This window comes from Symphalangus syndactylus, chromosome 13 (assembly GCF_028878055.3).
Source record: "Symphalangus syndactylus isolate Jambi chromosome 13, NHGRI_mSymSyn1-v2.1_pri, whole genome shotgun sequence".
NCBI lineage: Eukaryota > Metazoa > Chordata > Mammalia > Primates > Hylobatidae > Symphalangus > Symphalangus syndactylus.
The window spans coordinates 96437642-96462671 of record NC_072435.2 but is presented as its reverse complement, the minus strand read 5'-3'; the positions used below and the strand labels follow the sequence as shown (position 1 = coordinate 96462671).

General features: G+C 39.7%; 1 protein-coding gene across 6 annotated transcripts in view; it reads right to left on the bottom strand.

The window, feature by feature from the left end:
* Positions 1 to 25030, bottom strand: part of ANO4 (anoctamin 4) — a 394030-nt gene that overhangs the window by 88511 nt on the left and 280489 nt on the right. For all 6 annotated transcript variants that reach the window (XM_055236694.2, XM_055236693.2, XM_055236695.2 and 3 more), the window contains 5 exons: positions 20011 to 20117; positions 7909 to 7964; positions 4970 to 5091; positions 2578 to 2712; positions 1413 to 1509 (listed from right to left, as the gene is read on the bottom strand). In XM_055236694.2, coding sequence (XP_055092669.1) covers positions 1413 to 1509; positions 2578 to 2712; positions 4970 to 5091; positions 7909 to 7964; positions 20011 to 20117 — 517 coding nt within the window. The remainder of the gene's footprint in view (positions 1 to 1412; positions 1510 to 2577; positions 2713 to 4969; positions 5092 to 7908; positions 7965 to 20010; positions 20118 to 25030) is intronic.

The window sequence follows — 25030 nt, the reverse complement described above, 5'->3', positions numbered from 1 at the left end:
ATTAAGGATCTCCTAAAAAGAGAATTTTACTCAAGCATATCTTTCCACATTAAAAAAAAAAAAACTAGGCTTCTGCTTTTGGGGTTCCCCAGAAGCAGAATTTTAAAACCTGAGTCATTCAGGCTTATATCTGACCTTTAAACAAAATTATATTACTGACAAAGCTCTTGATCCTCACCAAATCTCTATGTCCTAAAGTCACCCTGTTAAATTTATCCTCATCTACTCAGGTCTATCTGAGTGTTTCCTAAAGATAGGGAGAGCATTTTGTGCTTTTTTTGTCCCTTGCAACATAAGAGCTCAAATCTTTCTAAAACCACAGCTCACTGCTGCAGCTCCTCCCACACAGACTGGCCACCTGCAGTACTAAAGACATTATAGATAGGCGGGATCCTGGGTTGCCTATCAAATGTTCTCTCATTTAAAATGAACAAAACTCTGCAATGCCAAGAGAGTAATTAGAGAGATCCAGGCTTCAGTGATTACAAAAGCTGGATAAAATCTGCCAAGGCCATTTATATCTGAATCTGGGCAAGCCAAAAAGCAGTGGCTCTTGGAAAAGTCTTCACAAACCCAAACTTCAGCTATTGTTTTGTGTTAGGGACACCACCACCTAAGTATCAAAAAACTCTAGGAATGTGAGGAACGTGTCTAAGAAATAAAGTAAGGCATATCACAAGAAAGATGTGCAATAACACATAATAGAAATAGTGGTGCCATGTATTTTTTTTCTCAAAGCACTTTCACATATATTCTCTTTAGTCCTCATGTCATGCCAACAGGGTATGACAGAGAGGACACATATTTCTTGCATTTTAGAGACAAGAAATGTCAGAAGACTGCGCTTCTTTCTATGAAAGAAGACTTTCTTAGAAAGGGGGCACATTTCAGGGCTAAAGAGGTAAGTGGCTGAGCTAGCCTTAAATGGAGGTCATTTTGACAATAATGATGATGAAGAGGAGGCAAATGATGATAGCTGTCATTTACTGAGGTCTATTTACCAAGCACTATGCTCAGTATATACCTTAACTCCATGTGAAACAAGCATCATGGTCTCCATTTTGCAGATGAGAAAACTGAGACTCAAAGAAGTTAAACATCTAGTTCTCAGACAGAGAAATGGTAAAGAGCAGAGTCAAAATTTGGACCTAACTTTCTCTGACTCCAGCACTGTGCTCCTCACACTGTGCCATGCTGCAGCTCCATGGACGATGTCTAGAGCCATGCCTTCCAAATACATGGACATTTAACAAAGATATCTGAATTAGAATACTGAATGATGGAGATAAGTCTATCCCACAACATTCACTTGAAAATCAGCGACTAGAAATGACAGAATAGAGTTACCCACCATCCCTCAGGAAGGCGTATGTTAAATTCAATTCACCTAAAATGCTACAGTTTGAAATTACCTTGGCATATACACAGCTGTCTGACAGCCGCATGAATGGACAGTATTTATCACACACAGGACACATGATGATATCTGTAGCTTGGCAGACTTCTTTACTGGAAAAGAGAACAGAAAGGACTGCTTTTTGATGACATGGAACATTTTTTTCTAACTTCACCAGAATGTTCAACCAGTAAATAAGATCCAGTAGATTAAATGTTCACCCTTAGAAGCATCTTAGCTTTATCTGTTATTAATGTAAACAAGTTCTTGCACATTTAAATAATTTGGTAAACCTACTTATGAGGCTGTTCCTTATCTTTATGTATTAATAAGTTAAACTCAGGAAAATACATGAAGCCAAACATTGATTGTCATATCCCAAATTATAGAAATGTCCTTCACTTTTCAAAGGTCTGAAGCAATTTCATACTGAATTAAGGGAGTAAGAAGATATATAAAGATATTTATCTTGATCTCTATATGTATGATAAGTTAAAACTAATATGGAAAACAAAACATAAATGACTAGAGATTCTAGCCCTATCCTGGGGGAAAACTATATTTAACTAACACATTAACAATTTCACCAGAAAGTAAAATGTTTTCATAGGTGGGAGGCTTAATCACTCACTTTTATTTTTGCGATCACATTTAAAAGGCACATTTACAATTTAAGATCATTGTCCAGCCTTGCAACAAGATCTCTGTGAGTACCTTGACCTATATTCTGGTGAGACAACCAAGATAATGATGATCAACACTGAACCACTCCCAAGGTACTAGCAAGCTGGTGAGATGTCTTTCTGGCTCAAGTTGTAAAAACACAGAATTCGTAAGAGAATTGTTAGTTCGCTATTTTGCAGTATCAGCTCAGAGAAAAAGTGAAAAAGTAAAAAAAGAGAGCACTTATAGCCAGTGAATGAAAGTGGCTTGTTCTGTGGATATACAGTAGCTGGTATGTCTGAAAAGGTAACTTTTACTTGCATGGTATCTGAAGACCATGGCAGCAAGGGCAATGGATGGAGAGGTCCTAGTGGACTGAAACTTTGAGTTTTTCCATGAGAGGGTAGGAAGTTTGAGTGAAACGCTAAATGTCTCCACAATCTGTGAATACCCGCAAAGTGCAAACAGCCACCTCTGAGTACTAAACAAAGGCAAGCTCATCCAAGAGCTCCCCGTACCTGACTTGGCTGTGATCCAGAGTGGTGACGCCATACAAAAAGACAAACAATCCAATGAAGGCAGCTGGGAAGAGCATGCCGGTGTACCAGCCCAACCAGGCAAAATATAACCCAATCTTCTCTCCAAAGTACCGCCTGTTAAAGACACAACGGCCTTGCAAATTACAGTGCAGTGTGTAAAGTTAAGCATCATGAAACTTCGTATAGTCATTTTACTTTGTAGTGGCCTTACTGGTAAACTGCAAGCAAGGTAAGCCAAGATAATAGAACATCCAATCAAATCTAGGATCTGGGCTTACATTTCTTCTACTACTACTCTATATCAGAACTAGAATTAGTCCTTCCATAAAATAACATGGCTGTATACAAGCTTATTCTGAGAAGACAGAATGGACTGGAAGGGGCCAGAGTGGGCAAAGGGAGAGCGACTAGGCACACAACTGTCATAGTCCAGGTAGCAAGTGAAGGCAGTGGAGATGCTGAGGTGGGGCCCAATTCGAGAGATACGGTGGAAGTAAAACCTACAGGATGGGAACTGTTTAAGAGATGACATTCCCTAGATGCTCCACAACTTCATTCTACTCAAGGCTTGGTTGTGCTTTTCATCCCCCTTTATTTGCCCAACACAAATGCCACCATTCTTCAGGGCTCAGCTCTCCAGAGACTTCCACAGGGGTGCTGCCAAATCCATTCTTTCCATTTCTCTGAATTACTGTAAAACTTATGGCCTCTGTCACACATTTTACCTTATTATGCATGGCCTTGTATTTTCTTTTCTCGATGTTTCAAGTATGCGGGGCCTGTATTGCTAAGGAAAACTGAGTTTTTCAGAGCCAGAGACCATTTGGCGTCTGTTTGGCTTTGCCAATAGTACTTAGCACAGTACTAGAAACACAATAGACAGTTAATTAATATGCATTGACTAACCAAAACTGCAAAGTCTTAATCAAAACACTGTCACGAATGGGAAATGTGTTGCTTACAGCAATTATCTGTGATTTCTGATCAATGTAATCCTGTAACATGGCACTGAGGCTGGGAAGAGAATTTACTTTTGTTTTTCCCCCCACTGTTTATCATACATTGAGTGTGACTAAAGGAAAATGATCTTATCTCAGAAAATATTTTCCATTCTCTCAGATTATCTGGATTATTTGTTACCAACACAAGGAATGGATCACAATTCATCAATGCCCTTGGAACACTTGGTGATAAGGGCTCAAATACAAAGTGCATTGTCTTTTGTTTGTCCTCCCCTCTGGGCTCATTTTTTTTTTTTATGGCCCTGGTATTTAAGTGAAACAACACATCTAGCTAGTCTAGGAAATGAGACATGACTTTCTCTTTAATAAGGAATCCAGGAAGTGTGGGTTGTTATTACCCAATCTTAATAACCAGCCTCTAAATAAATAATGAGGTGTCAGAGAATAATGTTGCCAAGGCAGAAGGTTGGGCAGATATAGATGGCTAAAAAATATATATATATATTTACACACATATATACCATGGAATACTATGCAGCCATAAAAAAGGATGAGTTCATGTCCTTTGCAGGGACATGGATGAAGCTGGAAACCATCATTCTCAGCAAACTATCATAAGATCAGAAAACCAAACACCACATGTTCTCACTCATAAGTGGGAGCTGAACAATGAGAACACGTGGACACAGGGAGGGGAACATCACACACCAGGGCCTATGGGGGATGGGGGGCTAGGGGAGGGATAACATTAGGAGAAATACCTAAAGTAGGTGACGGGTTGATGGGTGCAGCAAACCACCATGGCACATGTATACCTATGTAACAAAACTGCATGTTCTTCACATGTAACCCAGAACTCAAAGTATAATAATAAAAAAAACATACATTTCCACTTCACACTTATCATAGGTTAAAAGCTGATAAACTTTTTGACCTGCAGATTAAAACAATCTTTAAAGGTTATTAGTTTTAAATGAAAACTAAGCCTGAAATGTATTGGAATGACAGTACTCCATATGCCCTATTTGCTAACAGTAATAAATATTTTACTTTGTCAGTAATATATGTAAGCAGTGTTACCTTTGTACAAGATGGTTTGTCAATAAGACTCACATGGGTGACTCGCTTCTTATGAAGTCTTGTGACAGGCCTGGCTGATCTCACATGCCCGTTCCTGGGCCCCTCTCTAAGACTCTTTTTGGGGGAAATTCCATCCTCATCAGAGGGATGGTAGGTTTACCAAGAACAGCTGACGTCCTCAGATGAGTTTCCCCCTTGTGAAGAAGCCAGATATGAGTGAGAGCTGTACATTTCAGGCTCTTTTTGCTTCATTGAGAGCTTGTCCCAGCTGACAGTCTGCCCTAATCATTCTGTGCAAGCTTTATATTTGCAGCTGATTAAAAACTCACCTTACAAGATCCAAAGGTTGGTATTTATACCACACGCCCCAGGAGGCCCAGCACTCATAGAGTAGATGTCGGTGGTTTTCTGCTCCATGGGTTCGAATGGAGTTTTTACTTCTATAACTTCCCTGGGATAAAAACACCACGCCAGTGAGGTAGTACTCACAAAACTCACAAGGAAATGCTGATGGTAACATAAGTGTCTTACAGCAGGTGTTGTGATAGGAGTGGTATGAGAAAGAAATGAACCCTCTCTATTAAAGGGCAGGCAGTTTAATTAGCTGTTCTGGACATTGTCTTGCTGCTGCTGCTATCTAGTAAAATGCATGTGCTTGCTATAATCAGGAAGGTTTGAACTGAGTTCAAATTCAGTTCTGCTACTTTTCAGCTAGAAGATCCTGGACAAGTTCCCTAAATGCTCTGAGCTTTGGTTTTCTAATCCACAGTGGAATTAATAGTATTTGTCCCATTTGGTTTCTTATGTGGTTTGAATGAATAAAGTGTCTGGCCCAGGGGCCATGCCCAAGACTTATTAGTTCTCTTCCCTACTTCTTTTTTTTTTTTTTTTTTTTTGAGACTGGGTTTCATTCTGTTGCCCAGGCTGGAGTGCAGTGGCGCAATCTCAGCTCACTGCAACCTCCAGCTCCCAGGCTCAAGCGATCCTCCCACCTCAGCCTTCCAAGTAGCTGGGACTATAGGCATGTGCCACCATGCATGGCTAACTTTTGTATTTTTTGTAGAGATGGGGTTTTGCCATATTGCCCAGGCTAGTCTCGAATTCCTAGACTCAAGCGATCTGCCCCCCCTCGGCCTCCCAAAGTGCTAGGATTACAGGTGTGAGCCGCTGTGCCTGGCCTATCTTCCCACTTCTTTCAAGATAGGATAGTTGGTAAACAGCCATAGTTGTAACCTTGTCACAATGTTATCAACAAGAAAATTCTAGAATGTAAAAGCTGGAAGTCACTTCAGAATTCTTGTAATTTAAATTTAATTCAACCTCCTCATTGAAGAAGTGAGGAGACAAAGGGCCAGAGAGGTGCATGTTTTTCTGAGGTTAGTTTGTGGCAATGATAGTTTCACAAAGAGAAAAGGTACTTTCTGGAGGCAAGCTAATTATTCACAGTAAGTGGAGAAGCCCTTTCTTATTTATTTATTTATTTTTGGTAGAGACAATGTCTTACTATGCTGCCCAGGCTGGTCTCGAACTCCTGGACTCAAGCAACACTTCCACCTTGGCCTCTCAAAGTGCTGGGGTTACAGGCCTGAGCCACCATGCCTGATAAGAGGACCTTTCTTAATGGAAAGAACACAGGGCTGGGAGTAAAGAAACTCAGGTGAGTCTCAGATCAACCACCAACTCACTTTGTGACTTAAGGAGGTTTCACCTTTCTCTAAACCTCTATCTAAATCTTTAACGTGAAACAAGGTCAGCAATATTTGACCTTCTGCCTTTTTGCCTCTGAGGTTAAATAATATAATCAAGTTAAACTGAGAGTAAAAAGTCAGAAAAGCAATGATGCAATGATTGCTGCTGCTATTACCAATTTGGAACTTCTCTTCTCATAGAATACAGGGCTTTACTGAGATAGGAAAGTCATTGTGAAAGGCATGAGTCACTCTGTGGGGCTTTGTAGCTGCATCTCCTCAGACACCCCCATGCCCACCCACCCACTCCCCTGCACAGACGCTTCTGCCACTTACCATCTCTCAAACACTGCCCGTACCATGAGCTGGGCTGGGAGCAGGGAGGATGCAGTTCTCACAAAACCCTTTTCTGGGCAATGCCAACTAATAATGACATGATGAAGCCACATGATGTTTTGGGGAACAGTATGTCTTTAGAGTTCAGAAACACCTGCGTATGGCTCTAGCAAACCTTTGTGTCAAAATGTTTGCTTCTGTCATAGTAAATGGAGCATTCCAAACATGTTTCCTGGCAGTCTAAACAGGGTTTCAGATGGCAGCTTCTGGTTTTCTTAATAAATAAGGTTCTGAAAATTCTACTTCATCTTTTGTACCCTCTTGGTGTTTAAAATTAAGAAAAGTACCACCGTAAGCCAAAAAAAAAAAGTATGTTTTGGAAAGACTTGCCATTTACAGAGAGTTGGAACTGTCTTCCAAAGTCTATTGACAAATTATTACCATTTTTCCAACAGAAGGCTGTACTGAACATCAGCTAACAGTTGCTGCACATTGGCTACTTTGTGAGGTCCCAGAGGACAGAGGCTATGACTTTTATCTTTGTATTCTCTGTGTCATAGAGTGACCACAGTAGGGGTGCAACACCATGAAAATGACAATAATCTCTCAAAAATCATGAGGGATTATGTTCCTAAAAACCCAGGTGTAGGGGAATTCTGGATTAAATAATTCAGGATCTATTGCGGAAAGTAGAGCTGGGGTAATCAGTTACACTTGTGAAAGTAATTTATATGATGGAGACTGTGTAGGAAATAGAGTCACAGTATTTATACATCTTAGGTGAGCAATGATGAGTACAACATTATTAATTTTTATTTGTCACCCTTTGGTTACCAGAGACTTTTCAAGATGGCTTCCTCCCACTCTTTTAAGGAATAGCTATACATTTATTTGTTGCAAAGACTATATATTTCAAGAACATTCTTCTTGTGGATTTGGTGCCTCATGCAAATTTTCAATGCCTTTTTAATTTTATGACTTAAAGTCTCTAAGCCATTCCTATGAATTCATGCTGAATGACTATTGATTTAAGTATTTTTGCAATTACATAAAAAGATATATAGAAATAAATCTATGCTGAGGAAGAGATATAACAATTGAAGTAGACCCTCACTAATTACCCATTGAATAAATTAAATTCATTCTGAACAAATGTCAACAAATTCAATTACTGACTATCTCTAGAAGCTGATTTTAGTAACAAACAATTGAAAGAAAGATAAGGATTAAAGACAGCACAATACCTCATGCAGGGGAAATGCAGCTTCATAGGAGCCATTGGTAAGCAAACGATTCAGACCTAAAACAGCAAATAAGTCCATTTGAATTAATACAGAGTTTGAATACTCACAATGTTCAAAACAAATGTGAGCATGGTGCTTTTTGGAGAAAACAATCTAGGCTATCAACCCTCTTAGGGGCACCAAGAGTTAGAAAAAAAGCTCTGCTGCCATGAAATTGGGATCAAGGGCTGGGAAATTCACTAAAAAAATTAAAATATTTAACCATCAAATAAAGATTGAATATATCCAAAGTGTAAAATGTGATGACTTGATATGCATATACATTATGTAATGATTACCACAATCACATTAATTAACACATCTATCTCCACCCATGCTGTACATTAGATCCCCAGAACTCATTCATTTTATAAATGAAACTTTATACCCTTTGATCAAAACCTCCCCATGTTCCCCATCCCCAGGGCCTGGCAACCACTATTCTACTCTCTGTTTCTAAGAGTTTGGCTTTTTAAGATTCTAAGTGAGATCATGCAGTATTTGTCTTTCTGTGTCTGGTTTATTTCACCTAGCATGATGCCTTCCAAGTTCATCCATTTTGCAAATGGCAGAATTTTCTTCTTTTTATGGTTGAACAATATTCCATTGTATATATGTACCACAATTCCTTTATCCATTCTTCCATCAGGGGACACTTGGGTTGTTTTCATATCTTGGCTATTGTAAATAATGCTGCAATGAACATGGATGTGCAGATATCTCTTCAAGATACTGATTTCAATTCCTTGGGATATGTACCCAAAAGTAGGATTGCTGTATCATATGGTAGTTCATTTTTCATTTTTTAAAGAACCTCTATATTGTTTTTCATAACAGCTGAACCACTTTACATTCCTACTAACAGCGCACAAGTATTCCCTTTTCTCCACACACTTGCCAACACTTACCACTTTTTGATAAGAGCCATTCTAACAGGTGTAAGATGATACCTCACTGTGGTTTTGATTTGCATATCTCTGATGATTAGTGATATTGAGCACCTTTTCATATACCTGTTGGCCATTTGTGTGTTTTATATGGAAAAAATGTCTATTCAGGTTCTCTGCCCATTTTAACTTTAAAAATTTCTTTCTTTCTAACTTTTATTTTAGGTTCAGGGAGTACACGTGCAGGTTTGTTACATGGGTAAATTGTGTGTTGGGGGATTTGGTGTAATTATTATGTCACCCAGGTAATGAGCATAGTACTGACAGGTAGTTTTCCAATCCTCATCCTCCTCTCACCTTCCACCCTCAAGTAGGCCCCAGTGTCTACTGTTCCCTTCTTTGTCCATGTGTACTCAATGTTTAACTCCCACTTATAAGTGAGAACATGCAGTGTTTGGTTTTTCTATTACTGCATTAATTCACTTAGGATAATGGCCTTCAGCTCCCTGGAATTACACCAGGAGCTCTTCTATTTTCATTCAGAAGCTTCATTATGGACAAACCTAATGCCTCTCCATTGGACTAGTGGTATGACTTTGGAAAAGTTCTCTTGTCCTCAGAACTCAATTTCCTCATCCATAAAATGGGAAGGGAGAGGTAATGGATATGCAGATCTTTTTAAAAACAGCTTTGTTGAGGTATAACAATCATACAATAGACAGCATAAGTTGTTTAATTAGATGTTTTGACATAAGTATATACTCATGAGACCATCAGTACAACTAAAATACTAAACATACCCATTGCCTCCAAAGTTTCTTCATGCCACGTTCTAATCTGCCACCCTTCCCCGTGCTATCTCCAGGGCAAACACTGATCTGCTTTCTGTTGCTATCAATTAGTTTGAAATTTCCAGAGTTTTATATAAATGGAAACATATAACATTTACTCTTTTTCATCACTCAACATAATTTGAGATTCATTCATGCTGTTGCAAATATCAGTAGCTCATTTCTTTTTATTGCTGAGTAGTATTCCATCACATGGAATAATTTATCTATTCTCCTGATGATAGACATTTGCGTCCTTTATAGTTTGGAGGCTATTACAAATTAAGCTGTTATGAACATCCATATACAAAACTTTGCTTTAACTTTCTTAGTAAATACCTAGAAGTGATTCCACTAGATCATATAGTAGATGAACGTTTAATTTTATGAGAAACTGCCACACTGTTTTCTTAAGTGGTTGTACAATTTTACATTTCCATCAGCAGCATATGAGGGTTCAGGATCCTCCACATGGTATGGTCAGTCTTTTAAATTTTAGCCACTCTCATGGGCGTGTCATGATATCTCATTGTGTTTCTCATTTTTTAAATGAATAATATTTAAAATCATCTTGTGTGCTGTTTGCCATCTGTATATCTTCTCTTGTGAAATGTCTCTTCAAATCCTATGCTCAATAAGATTTTTGAATTCACTGAGTTTTGAGTGTTCTTTATGTATTCCAGAGGCAAGATGTAGATGTCCTTTACTAGCCATATTTTTTGAAAACTTTTTTCTCCTAATGTGTGTCTTCTCTTTTCATTCTCTTTTATTTTATTTATGTATTTAAGTTTTGGGATACATGTGCAGATTTGTTACATAGGTATATGTGTGCCATGGCAGTTTGCTGTTCCTATTGACCTGTCCTCTAACTTCCATCCCCTCGCCCCCTCACTCCCCGACAGGCCTATTGTGTGTTGTTCCCATCCCTGTGTCCACAGGTTCTCATTGTTCAATTCTTGCTCATGTGTGAGGGCATGCAGTGTTTGGTTTTGTGTTCCTGTCTTAGTTTGCTGAGGATGATGGCATCCAGCTTCATACATGTCGCTGCATAGGACATAATCTCATTCCTTTTTATGGGTGTGTAATATTCCATAGTATATATGTACCACATTTTCTTTACTCAGTCTATCATTGATGGGCATTTGAGTTAGTTCCATGACTTTGCTATCGTGAATAGTGCTGCAATAAACACAGTGTATATGTACCACATTTTCTTTATCCAGTCTATCATTGATGGGTATTTGAGTAGGTTCCATGACTTTGCTATTGTGAATAGTGCTGCAGTAAACATATGTGTGCATGTGTCTTTACAGTAGAATGATTCATATTCCTTTAGGTATATACCCAGTAATGGGATTGCTGGGTCAAATGGTATTTCTGGTTCTAGATACTTGAGGAATCCCCACACTGTCTTCCACAATGGTTGAAGTAATTTACACTCCCAAGAACAGTGTAAAAGTGTTCCTATTTCGCCATAGCCTCGCCAGCATCTATTGTTTCTCGACTTTTTAAAAATCGCTATTCTGACTGGCATTAGATGGTATCTCATTATGGTTTTGATTTGCATTTCTCTAATAATCAGTGATGTTGAGCTTTTTTCATATGTTTGTTGGCCGCATGTGTGTCTTCTTTTGAGAAGTCTCTGTTTATATCCTTTGCCCACTTTTTAATGGGTTGGTTTTTTTCTTGTAAATTTGTTTAAGTTGCTTGTAAATTCTGGATATTTGGTTTTTGTCACATGGCTAGATTGCAAAAATTTTCTCCCACTCTGTAGATTGCCTGTTCACTCTGATGATAGTTTCTTTTGCTGTGCAGAAGCTCTTTAGTTTAATTAGATCCCATTTGTCAATTTTGGCTTTTCTTGCAATTGCTTAAGGTACTAATTCAAACTCTGATATCCTTTCTTCCTCTTGGTCAATTCAGCCATTGATACTTGTGTACACTTCACAAAGTTCTTGTGCTGTGTTTTTCAGCTCCATCAGGTCATTTATGTTCCTCTCTAAACTCTCTCTAGTTAGCAGCTCCTGTAACCTTTTTTCAAGGTTCTTAGCTTCCTTGCATTGGGTTTGAACATGCTCCTTTAGCTCAGTGGAGTTTTTTATTACCCATCTTCTGAAGCCTATTTCTGTCAATTTGTCCATCTCATCCTTCATCCAGTTCTGTGCCCTTGCCAGAGAGCCGTTGTAATCATTTGGCAGGGAAGAGGAACTCTGTCCTTTTGGGTTTTCAGCATTTTTTCATTGATTCTTTCTCATCTTTATGAGTTTGTCTAGTTTCAATCTTTGAGGCTGCTAACTATTAGATGGGGTTTTGTGAGAACTTCTTTTCGTTATTGATGCTGTTGTTGTTGTTTTCTGTTTGTTTTTCTTTCACTGGTCAAGTCCCTCCTCTGTAGGGCTGCTGTAGTTTGCTGGGGGTTCACTTTAGGCCCTATTTATCTGGTTCGCTCCCACACCTGGAGATATCACTCAAGGAGGCTGGAGAACAGCAAAGACGGGTGCCCACTCCTTCTTCTGGGATCTCTGACCTGGAGGGGCTCCAACCTGATGCCAGTAGGATCGCTCCTGTATAGAGTGTCTGACAACTCCTGTTGGAAGGTCTCACCCAGTTGGGTGGCAAGGGAAATGGCACCCATTTAACGAAGCATTTTGACTGTCCCTTGGTGGAGGGAGTGTGCCTTGCTGGGGGGCAATCTGGTCTAAGTCTGCTGGTCTGCAGAGACTGTGGCCACTCCTCCCACTAGGGGCTCAGGCCCAGGGAGATCCAGGTTCTGTCCCTGAGCCTCTGGCTGGAGTTGTTGGAGTTCCTGTAGGGGAAGTCCCACCATACAGGAAGTGAGGAAGGATATGTCAGGGTCAGGCCTGAAGAGGCGCTCTTGTTGCAGTTGGCCACAGCCAGTGTGTTGGGCTGTGGGGGACCACTCTTGGGGACCAAGCTATCCAGCCTCCCTGGACCCAGCAGGGGAAAAGCATGGCCTGGAGCTATAGAGATGGATGCCACCCTTCCCCCACACAGAGAGCTTAGCGTATTAGGCAGTTATGAGTCCCAGTGCTGGCTGCTGCCCCTCCCCCAAGGAGCTCAAATGGCTTAGGCAGCAGGCAGCAACAGCTGTGGTGCTGGTCACCCCCTCCCCCAAGGAGCTCCGCAGGGTTAGGCAGATTCCAGCTGAGAGGCTGTTGAGAATCTGCACAGCTTCAGGTTGGCATTCTAGTCCCAGTGGCCTGGGTTCCTGAGTGGGATCTTCCAATCCGTGGGTTGCACAGTTCCGTGGAAAAAAAGCAGGTTTCCCCCGCTGGGTAGCACACTCACTCACTGCCTCCCTTGGCTGGGGGGTGGGGGCTCCCCTGCCGCCTGTGGCTCTCAGGTGGGCTGCCGCACTACACTGCTCTTCCTTCCTCTCTGTGGATCAAGTCTAGCCGCCTAGTCAGTTCTGATGAGAAAACCTGTATACCCTGGTTGCCAATGAAGGATTCACACACTAATGATGGTTCTTTTTGATGGGAGCCTCTGATCACTTCTGTTTCTAGTCAGCCATCTTGGCCCCACCCTTCTTTTCATTCTCTTGAAAACATCATTTGAAAAGGGAAGTTTTAATTTTGAAGTCTAGGTTATCCATTTTTTTCTTCTTTTATGAATTGTGCTTTTACTGTCATATTTAAGAAACCCTCGACTAACCCAGGGTAACAAAGATTTTCTATTTTTTCCTAGAATTTTTATGGTTTTAAATTTTACACTTTGAACTATAATCCATTTAACTTTTGTATATGAGTTTTCCCAAATTCATTTTTTGCACATGGGTTTGAATTGTTTCAGTATCATATGTTGAAAAGTCAATTCTTTACCCGCTGAATTGACTTTGACCCTTACTCGCTGAATTGACTTTGACCCTTACTCGCTGAATTGACTTTGACCCTTTGTCTCAAGTCAAAGACTTGACTTTTTGTTCTTTTTCAGAGTTGTTTTGGCTATTCTAGGTCTTTTCATTTCCCTATGAATTTTTGAATTCATTTGTCAATTTTCACATATGCACACATAAAACATCCTCTGGGAGTTTGACTGGATTGCACTGAATCTATAGATCAATTTGTTAAGACTGACATCTTAACAATATTGAGTTCTGATTCATAAGCATAGTATATCTCTCCATTTAGTAGCCCTTCTTAAATTTATCTCAGCAATGTTTTGTAGTGTTCAGTGTACAATTCTTAAGTATCTTTTATTTATCCTTAAGTATTTAATATTTCGTATTTGGGGGCTAATTATAAGTGATTTGGTTTTTAAAATCTCAATTTCTGTTTGTTGCAGATTGACAGGAATACAATTGAGTTTTTATATCAATCACATTTTTTGCAACCTAGCTACATTCACCTATTAGTTCCTTTTTATGGATTCCATTGTGAATTTCTTTATAGATGATCATGTCATCTGATAATAAGGACAGTTTTAATTCTTTTTATTTTATTGCACTGTATAGTAAAATGAATACAAGTGGTAAGTGCAGACATACTTGTCCCATTCATTATCTTAGGAGGAAAACATTCAGTCTTTTATCATTAAGTATAATTTTAACTATAAGCATTTCATATATTTTATGAGGTTGAGGAAGATAATTTCTATTAGTAGTCTGCTGAGTTTTTATCTGTAATGGATGTTGAACTTTGTGAAATGCTTTTCCCATGTTCATAAATATGATCATACGGTTTTTCTTTTTTAGTTTGCTACTATGGTGAATTATATTGATTGATTTTCATATACTAAGCCAACCTTGTAGCCCAGGATAAATCCTACTTGGTCATGATGTTACCCTTGTTATACATTGTTAAACTTTATTTGCTAAATTTTCTTCATGTTTGCAGGAGGAAAGACTTTTCTGAGTATTCTCCTCACTGCTCTATGAATTATGAGGTGTTCCAGTCTTACTGGAAATTCTTTTGGATGGTTCTTTCTCTGGCCTTGGGTATTCTCCTGACATGTATGCACTGATCAGCACTTGTTGAATACCTGAGGGAGACCCTCTGCAGATCTTCAAGGTTCTAGCCCTGTGCAGTTCTCTGCTTTCTGGTACTTCTTTCTGTGAACTCTCCCTGCCTTTGTTTCCCAACTCCTAGCAACAACTTCTCAACTTAGAGAGTCTTTCAGGTCCTGCCTACATTCTCACTTTTCATAGTGCTGTCTAGAAACTAGGTCAAGGTGGTAAGATGGGGCCCAGCAAGGCTCATTTCATTTGTTTTCTGTCTCTCAGAGATCCTTGTTTTGGGTCGCCCAATATTCAGTGTCTTGAAAATAGTTGTTTCATACATTTTGTCTGTTTTTTCTTTTGTGATTGTTTCAGGTGGGAGAGTAAATCTTGTGCCTGTTGCTCCCTCTTGGCCAGAAGTGGAAGTTTAACATGTTGATCTTTAAAGCTCCTTTCAGATCAAGATGTATGCTACTTCCTAAAATACATCTCAAAGGAGATGATCGTAATGATGTTTCTCAAGTGGTGCTTGAGAGGAATGCTTCCTATTCTTTAGATCCTTACCAGAATCTAGAGGTTTAGCCTAACTGGAAAATGGCACATGCACTGATTCACTTTTCATTGATGGAGGATCAATCAATATTTAGATGCTTTTAATCATATTAACACATTAATGTTTTAAGATGCTTGACATTAATACTAAATATCTAAGAAAAACATTGGAAATACAAATACCACAAGGCTTTATAGTTTGTCTAGCACACCAGAGGCCCTCAATAAATACCTTTATAATGAATTATTATGTAGAAAGCTTTGATTCCCTGGAGTCTCTATTGAGAATTCTATATATCTCATCGATAACTTTCAAACATCTCAGATATTAGAAAAAACAGGATTCACAGGGACCTAATAAGAGACTTGCATGATAACTTTTTTTTTTTTTTGAGACAGAGTCTCACTCTGTCACCCAGGCTGGAGTGCAGTGGTGCGATCTCGGCTCACTGCAACCTGTGCCTCACAGGTTCAAGCAATTCTTGTGCCTCAGCTTCCCAAGTAGCTGGGATTACAGGTGAGTGCCACCACACTCAGCTAATTTTTGTATTTTTAGTAGAGATGGAGTTTTACCATGTTGGTCAGGCTTACCTCAAACTCCCGACCTCAACTAATCCACCTGCCTTGGCCTCCCAAAATTCTGGGATTACAGGCATGAGCCACCGTACCTGGCCTCAGATGATAACTTTTATGAGTTTATCATAATTTATCAAAGTCCTGCAAAGTGAGAAAGTAGCCAATATTTGAAATCTTTTTCACTTTACTAATTTCTCCTCTAAGCACCAAATTCAAAAATACGAATCAATTTCAAGATTTATTGTATGCACCCATATTGTTAAATAAATCTTTGTTGAGCTATTAAATTGCTCTATTTTGAAAGTGGGTTTCACCAGGTTTGATTTTTACAGTTGTAATAAATTCAGAGTGAAGTTGAAAAACGTAGATAGTGGCAGTTTACATTCCACTAAAATATCCTTATGAATCATGTCTACAAATCGGTATTTTCATGTTATTTCTAATTGATGTTGGCTCGTGCAAGATGCCACTTCCAGAAAGAGTTTCAGGCAGAAAATAATACTGGATAAACATTAGTTCTATCAAGAAATTAAAATTTCTTCTAACATGTTATTTCTTTTATTTACAAAACCAAAGATGACAATGAAATATTGAATCTAAGGCCATTCATAGTTTTACTCCATGTTTTTCAGCATAATGCTTGGTTGTGGGTTAATAATGTACTATCTGATTGGTTATTTTTAATTAGATATGATTCCGGTTCATCATTACCAATTTTCTTTTATTATTTTCTTTTTATTTGTTGTGACAGACTCCTGTTCTGTTGCCCAGGCTGGAGAGCAGTGGCACAATCTCAGCTCACTGCAGGCTTGACTTCCCAGAAGTAATCCTCCCATCTCAGCCTCCTGATAGCTAGGACTACAGGTACTCACCACCATGCCTGCAACTTTTTGTATTTTTTGCAGAGATAGAGTTTCACCATTATGCTCAGGCTGGTTTCAGACTCCTGGGCTCAAGCAATCCTCCTGCCTTAGCCTTCCAAAGTTCTGGGATTCCAGGCGTGAGCCAATGTGCCTGGCCTATTACCAATTTTCAACACATGGAGGTCTTTGAATAGAAAACTCCTTATTTCATCAAATGAAAGAAACTTTTATAAAGACCCTTTCTGACTAGCAACAATACTACACTTCCTGTGCTTCTTCAGAACATTTAAAAATCACTGTATCTGTCCTTCTTTTGCTTATAAAAGCATCCCACATTTTGAGATGCAAAATTAGGTACAATAATTTAAAACCTCTTCAGTTCAGCCCACCTTTATTGAACTCCTACTATATGCCAGGCACTATGCTAGGCAGTGATGATATAAAGATAAATAAGGTAGTTTATTTACAGTTAAGGATCTTATTATCTAGATGAGCAGCATTCAGCTACAGATTCTCAATACACTAGTGTCTTATAAAGAGTCGTTTTGGGAGGCCGAGGCAGGCGGATCACAAGATCAGGAGTTCAAGATCAGCCTGGCCAACATAGTGAAACTCCGTCTCTACTCAAAATACAAAAAATTAGCCAGGCATGGTGGCGGGCACCTGTAATCCCAGCTACTCAGGAGGCTGAGGCAGGAGAATCACTTGAACCTGGAAGGCAGAGGTTGCAGTGAGCTGAGATCCTGCCATTGCACTCCGCCTGGGTGACAGTGGGAGACTCCATCTCAAAAAAAAAAAAAAAGAGTCATGAGGTGTACTGCAAATGATAATATCATTATTAGTGAGGACACCATTTGGAGTTATTTGCATTTTATGAAGTGATTCAGAACAGCTACTGCAATAATAACTTCACTTTCACTCACTTGCTTTCTAGTATGTTTATGGTACAATGTTAACTGAAAAAAGTACGATAAAAAGGATGCATAGCACATCCTAAGTTTGTTTCTAAAATACGTATGAATAAGAAATTAAGATAAAAAAGTAACTAAGGTAACATTTAAGTTATTCAGTACGCAAATGTTATGAGTGGTTCTCTTTATGTGGTAGATTTTCATAATGTCATTGAATGTAGTTCCAGACAACAAAAGAAGAGTTGTATATGACTAACTATCAAATAGACTCCAAAAATAGTTGCCATAGGAATTCAGAAGAGGGAAGAATTCATTCAAGCTGGAATGGTCACAGAGGACTTTATTGAAGGAATGTGTTTCAAGGAAGGATGACTAATGCAGAGAAATGGGAATGTGTTTAACTAAAATCCATCAAAGTTAAGAAAGACCTAAATCAGGTTTGACTTCACCATACCCCCATACATTGACTCTCACAAAACATAATATTCCAGTTGTAATCAGATCTGGACTAGAAAGCTATCTATTTCTCCATGTTATATTTTAATGTATGCAGCTTGGGATCAAAGTAGGTTTTTTTTTTGGCACTTTCATTATGCTAGTGACTCACACCAAGCTTGCATTCAGCTCAACTCTCAAATCTGTTCCTCTTATGATGTTGAGCAACATTTCTCCCACACTGTACCAAGGTAGTTGTTTTGCTGAATTTGACTGTAAGACTTTATCTTAAAAATAATTTTTTAATTTTTTACAGTGATATTAATGTAAAATTTTATGTACTTCCTTTTCTATTCAAACAAATAAAAATGAAAATAAAAATTTAAAAAATCTCAAATCTCATTAATAACCAAATGTGTGTTTAAATAACATTTTCACTGAATTAGTAAATATTTTTTAAAAGATTGAAAGAAAAAGAAAATACACATTAGAAATGGTCAATGCAAAATTATTAAATGTCATCTTGCTGGATTTGGCTGAGTGCCAGCTACTGAGTCTTGTCATTTAATGCAACCTTCTAGTTTCACTCCACCCGAAAGCTTGATGAGCAGGTCATCTGGGCTATGCACCAGATATTAACTTATTTCCCCTCAGCTCCGAATGCACCTTCATTGCCTGCTTTGCAATAATGTAACTATTGTAACTATTTCTCCTTTGTCAGCTGATTCAATGTTAAGCTTTGCCAGCAGAAGGCACTGGGAGGGACACTGGAGGAGGAAGGGGTTTCTCTTCCTGATACCAGTATGATATCTCAGCAGGCATCTGCAGCACATACTTCTACAGTACCCAGCTCCTGCAGTGCGTGGTGGCTGGAAACACACAGTACTCCTCAAAGGCAGATTTCCAGTATCCCCTTGGGGGGCTTCACAGAGTAGTGCTGCTGATGTAGCAACTCCCAAAGAATGACTTCCTTGGAGCCACTCCAGGCAGCTTCCCCCAATACTCCAGAGGGCAGATTTCTAGAGCCCCCAGCAAACTGCACTGCCATGGCTGTACCTCTTCCAGCAGGATCTGCAGCTTAGCATTGTAGGGAGGAGTCTTCTCAGGGTGGAGGGATGGTAGCTGCTCCTAACATCTGCTCTTCCTGTATTCTTTAGAGTTATTCTTACCCTTGACTAGCCAACCCTCCATTACTCCAATCCCCTGTCATAGTTAATTATTTATATAAAACTTTCTCTGTTCAATTTACTTGTGCTTTTGTCTCCTGATTAGACCCTGACTGATATAGATCATTATTAAAACTATTGATAAAAAACTTGCTGGAAAAAGAGATAAGAACAAAGCCACCCAACCCTTCCTGATATATAATAATCTGTTTAATAAGGCAGGAAATGTATAATATAATATGGACACATTCTCATAAAAATGCCTAAAATATATATGGTGGAAGCTATTTAATGGAGGAAATGACTGGAGAAGTTGCTTATGTGGGACAGCTCATCTCCGTGCTTACAAATCCCTCTGCATGGAACACCCTACCCCTCGATCTTCCCACAATGGTTCCCCAGCATTCAGGTCTCAGTTCAAATTTCAGCTTCTCAGTGAAGCTTGCCCTCATCATCAAATCTCAGCTTGAACTCACTCCCACCTTTTACCAGCCTATCTCTGTATCATCATCCAGTTTAATTTCTTTATGTTAGTTACTGTATTTACTTATTTATTTATTGTCTGCTTTCAATTTCTTGAACACAAGCTCCAGAACAGAACTATGCATATCTCCCCAACATCTAGTTCAGTGCCTGGCACACAACATTTTCTAAAATGAGAGAATTTCTCCAAGATCTTAGACAAATGAGACGACATGCTATTTAAAGAAGATATTTAAGGATGCGACGAAGATTTTACACTTGTGAATTATTCATCAAAGGATTAGTTAGGGGTTTTATAAGTGACAAGCATTGCTAGAATTGATACAAACTTAATAAAACCAAGGGAAGAAGTCTGTAATTCCCAAATGCCAAATGTAGTTTGTTATACTAATATACTACTTACCAATCTTGTTTTTTCCTTCTTCATACTTTATTCTTTGTAAAATGTGATGCACGATTCTACTTCTTGTGGCATTGTTGAAGAACGTTTCTTTGTTGTGTATGATGAAGCTGCACACATATATTAAAAATACAAGTTGAGAATTAATTGGAGGTGAAGGATCTAATTTTTGTTATAACTTGGTGTTGCTCAGATGCAGATGTCTTCAGTCATAGACAGGGTGTGTCTGGAACAGCCTGAGGGAGCCAGAGATCACACCTGGATAGTAGGCTCATAGGTGTGAGTAGTTTTGGTTTTCAACATCAACGTCACTCATGTCAGGAAGGAGCTGGAGCTAAACAAAATTAGGAAACCTAAAAATAAACTAATAGCAAGTCTAGGTCTTGTATCTTGTTTTTTCTCAGTAAGCTCATTATATAAATTCAACTAAAAATTCATTTTGTTTTTCTTTCCTCTTCCCTTCTACCTCAGCCTCTCCCATGGCATAATCAATGGATTTTCAGAAATTTTAAGATATAAAACTGGCTTGGGTGGTGGATATAGGAGTTAGGTAATGAGCTGTGGTCTGGCTCACAGGTGAGGTGAGAGGCCAGTCTCTGGAAATCACCTCTGTCCTTACCTTTTCCATGTTCTTTCATGAATAGGATCTTTCTTCTAAAGCACACACTTAAGATTGATTTGTCTCCCAGCAAGTGCCCCAGCCAGTCTCTACTTTGTCAAGGGTGCATGTGCAGGTATGTGTGTGTATGTGTGTGTGTGCACATGCACACGCACACAAACCCACACACACACACACACACACACACACGGCTTTCCAGTAGGTGCTTGTACCCTACTAAGAGGTTTCCTAGGTAGCAGATAGAGCTTCCAGGTTTACATAATCCAGCATGAAATGGCCATGTCTCCCCTTTTTATGAATGCAAAAAATGGTAGAATATTAGAGAAACTGTATATGTAACTCCTTCATAAATTATAAGGTTTATCAACTCTGCAAACTTTCCTTGGGCACTTCCTATAAGCTGGACATCATGCAAAGGCATATAAATGTAGGCATTTTCCCCAACACTCAGCTCAGAAGTCTCCTCCTCCAGCAAGTCTCCCCACCCCTCCAACTGCACTTCTGTCCCCCAAAGCATTCAGTTACTCCTTCCTTTGTGCTATTTCTTATTTTGCAAGCACATCAATTTACTGATCATTCCATACTGTCATTTTTTTTTTATTTGTTCATCAAATGTTTATTGAGGATACTCTCTTAAGGTACTAATTATACAGTGATAAACAAAACAGATAAAATCCTTGTCCTTGAGCAGCTTACAGTATAGTGGGGAAGCGAGAGCATCAAGGAAATGAATGTGAGTGTATGCCAGAGAAAGGCAAGGTCAACATCCTTCTGCGTGCCTTTCCTTCCATGTAAGACCATGAACTCATTCAGGACAAAGGGCTGATTCATCACTTCTGTAGCCCAGGGATCCGGTGAGTGGCTGGTACACAGGTACGTGAGGGTCATGGTAATTTATGATGGGGAATTTGCTAAATGTTTTTCTTCAAGGAGATGAATTCTCAGGAGTTGTTCAAATAACGAGAGGAAGAGAAAAAATTGGCCTCGAGGAAGAGTGGTCCAAGCATGGGGTTTGGTTTGGAAACACGGCTGGAAATGTGACTTTGGGATAACACATAAAGGACAGAAAGGCCAGGGAATATGGAGACAAAAAGTAAATCATGAGAACTGATTTACTGAAGTATTTTTCTCTCACTTTTACTTCTCTTGGATTCTCCTACCGAATACTGCTCTTGGAGAAAGGTAATTTGAGTTGGTGGATGAGCGATAAACGCTGTGTGGGTAAATGAGGATGCTGCAGCATTTATCTGACATTTATCTCTGAAAACATTTTATAGCATCAAAGAGGAAGAGGAGAAAAGCAAGAGTCTCATTGAATGTGTTTCTTTGTATTTTATCCTCCTCTGCTTTTTCATCTGATTTGAGACAGGCCATTACATTTTAATACCAAGTAAAGATGTCATAAAGAATAAATAAAAAGCACATTTTGCCTCACAATTCCAGATGATAACTGAAAGCTGAGAAGCACAACTATGCTTGACAAGAAAATTCAAGGCCAAAAGCCCATGTCTCTCCTCCATTAAATGGTTTTCTGCTTCCTTCTCTTTTTATAGCATCACATTACATTCTCTGAGCACATGTAACTGTTCTCTATAATAAGCACCACAGACAAGCTTCAAATTTTTGTTTTCTTTTCCTTACATCTAGGCTGTACCTGGAGCCTGGAGGTTCTGTAGAGGAATACACACACAGGGCACGTGCCAGACACTATTCTAAATAGTCTCAGTACATGAACTCATCCAATCCCTATTTCGACCCATAAGGGAAGTAGTACTCATTAGCCACATTTTACAGGTGAAGAATCAGAGAGGTTAAGTGATGCACCCAAAGTCACTGAGCTAAAATAAAGGGCTGAACCAGCATTTGAACTCAGGCAGTCTGGCCCCAAAGGCTACCCCTGTGGCCACTCTGTTTGCTCACTTGCCTCTGTCTGCCAGCTACTTCCTGATGCCTGGAGGCTGGGTCTCCTGGAGGTCAGCTGAGAGTTCCTCTGTCCAGATTTCTCTTGTTTCCAGCTTTTTATTCATTTGTTTCCAAATCTCAGCTCAGGCCATATCTTCCCCAGAGGCCCTGGCTTGACTTCCATGCCCTCACTCTGAAATGCAGTGTGGTGCTTCATATGGTTTGGCTGTGTCCCCACACTCTTCTTGAATCATAGTTCCCATAATCCCCATGTGTCATGGGAGGGAACTGGCAGGAGGTAATTGAATCATAGGGGTGAGTTTTTCCAGTGCTGTTCTCGTGATAGTAAGTCTCAAGAGATCTGATGGTGTTATAAAGGGCAGTTCCCCTGCACATGATCTCTCCTGCCTGCTGCCACGTAAGATGTGCCTTGGCTCCTCCTTCATCTTCCACCATGATTGTGAGGCCTCCTTAGCCATTTGGAACTGTGAGTCCATTAAACCTACTTTCCTTTATAAATTACCCAGTCTTGGGTGTGTCTTTATTACCAGTGTGAGAACAACTAATGTGATGCTATAAAGAGAGAAGTAAGCAAACAACCACTGATGGAGGAGGAGGAGCGACTTTTAGCTCTGGGTATGCTCAACACTCTGATTTATCTCAATACTCTGAAGTCAGACAGACCTCAGCATATACTCCAGTAGTGCCACCTATGATGTGGTTTTAGGGCTATCCCTCAACTTTTCTGGATCTTGGTTTCCTCATCTGTGAAATGGGGATAACACTGTAATCACCTTCACAGGGCTGTTGTGTAATTAAGTAAGATGACACGCAGTGCTGAGCCCACTGGCTGGCATTGAAGATGTTCTCAGAGTTAGCTGTCATCATTGCTGTAGTTTCTAGTACATCCTATGAAAGCTGTCCGCCCACATGGCCCACTTCCTTGGGTGAGCTTCTTGGGGGCAGAAACTGGCCATGCTCATCTCTGTATTTCCAGCACAGGTAAAGGGCTTAGCACATGATAAACACTTAAAGTTGGATCAAATGAGCTGACCATCTGAAGAACACTAGCTAATGTTGGTGGCTGATATAGTTTGGATGTTTGTCCCCTCTAAATCTAATTTTGAAATGGAATCCCCAGTGTTAGAGGTGGGGTCTGGTGGGAGGTGTTTGGTTCATGGGGGTGGATCTCTCATGAATGTCTTGGTGTTACTCCCATGGTAATGAGTGAGTTCTCACTCTGGTAGTTTATGTAAGAGCTGGTCGTTTAAAAGAGTGTGGCTCCCCACTTCTCCCCTGCCCCACCTTGCCCTTGCTCCCACTCTTGCCATCTGACACACTTGCTCCCTCTTCACCTTCCACCACAGTTGGAAGCTTCCTAAGTCCTCACCAGGAGCAGATTCTGATGCCATGCTTCCTGTACAGGTTTATATAACTGTGGCCAAAATAGACCTCCTTTCTTTATAAACTACCCAGTCTCAGGTATTTCTTTATAGCAATGCGAATGACCTAACACAGGGGCTATGAGACTAAATCTGATCTCCTTAAACTTGGCCTCTGCTCTTGCTCTTGCCATCTCTTCTAGCTATCAGCTGAACTACTGCCTCCACACTGCATGTCTAAGGATCTTCCTGTGGGGTGTGGAGCACTTTCATTTTCTGGGTCATTCTTTCAAACTGGAGGATTATGAGAAGGAACAGTGATGATTCCCCATATCATGGTTCTCACAGCCACAGCTTTCTCCAAATGAAGTCTCTCTCTCTGTCTCTCTCATACACACACATATCCCCCATCCCCTCATGCACACAATGTAAGCTAAGCAACTCTGGCAAACATGAGACTTGGGGCTCAGTCTCTGAGCAGGGCTTCACATTGGCTTGTAAACTCATATCCACTCCTATGCACTGCTGGGGGGATAGCAAACATACAAACTCTTCAAGGGCCATTTGGTCAGCTCTGTCAAAACTATGCATATATCTTCACTACATACCATCTAATCTAGGGATTTCTTTTTCTTAGAAATGTATTCTACAAATATACTTACCCATGTGCAAAGTGACAGATGTACAACAATGTTCGTTATGGCATGGGTTATAATAGCAAAAGCCTGGAAATGACCTAAATAATTAATCAGTGGGGGATAGGATAAGAAAATTATGGTGCAACTCTACAGTGGAATATTCTGCACCTGTAAATAGATTAAGGGCCCTGGGTGTAGATCTAAAAAAATCTCCAAGACAGGACAGGGAGAAAAGGTTCAAAACAGTCACACAGCTATTTGTGTCAGAGGAAAATGTGCACATACTAGGAAGTACATGCATATGAATACGTTGATAGACATATTTGCTTGTGCATGCACAGAATGACTATGGGAGGACACATACACCTCGGGAAACATTGGTTGCCTCTGGGGAGAACTGGGTGGCTGGATAGGCAGGAGGAAAACTTCATTGTACATCCTTAGGAAATTTTTACAATGTGTAAGTACTATTACACATTAAA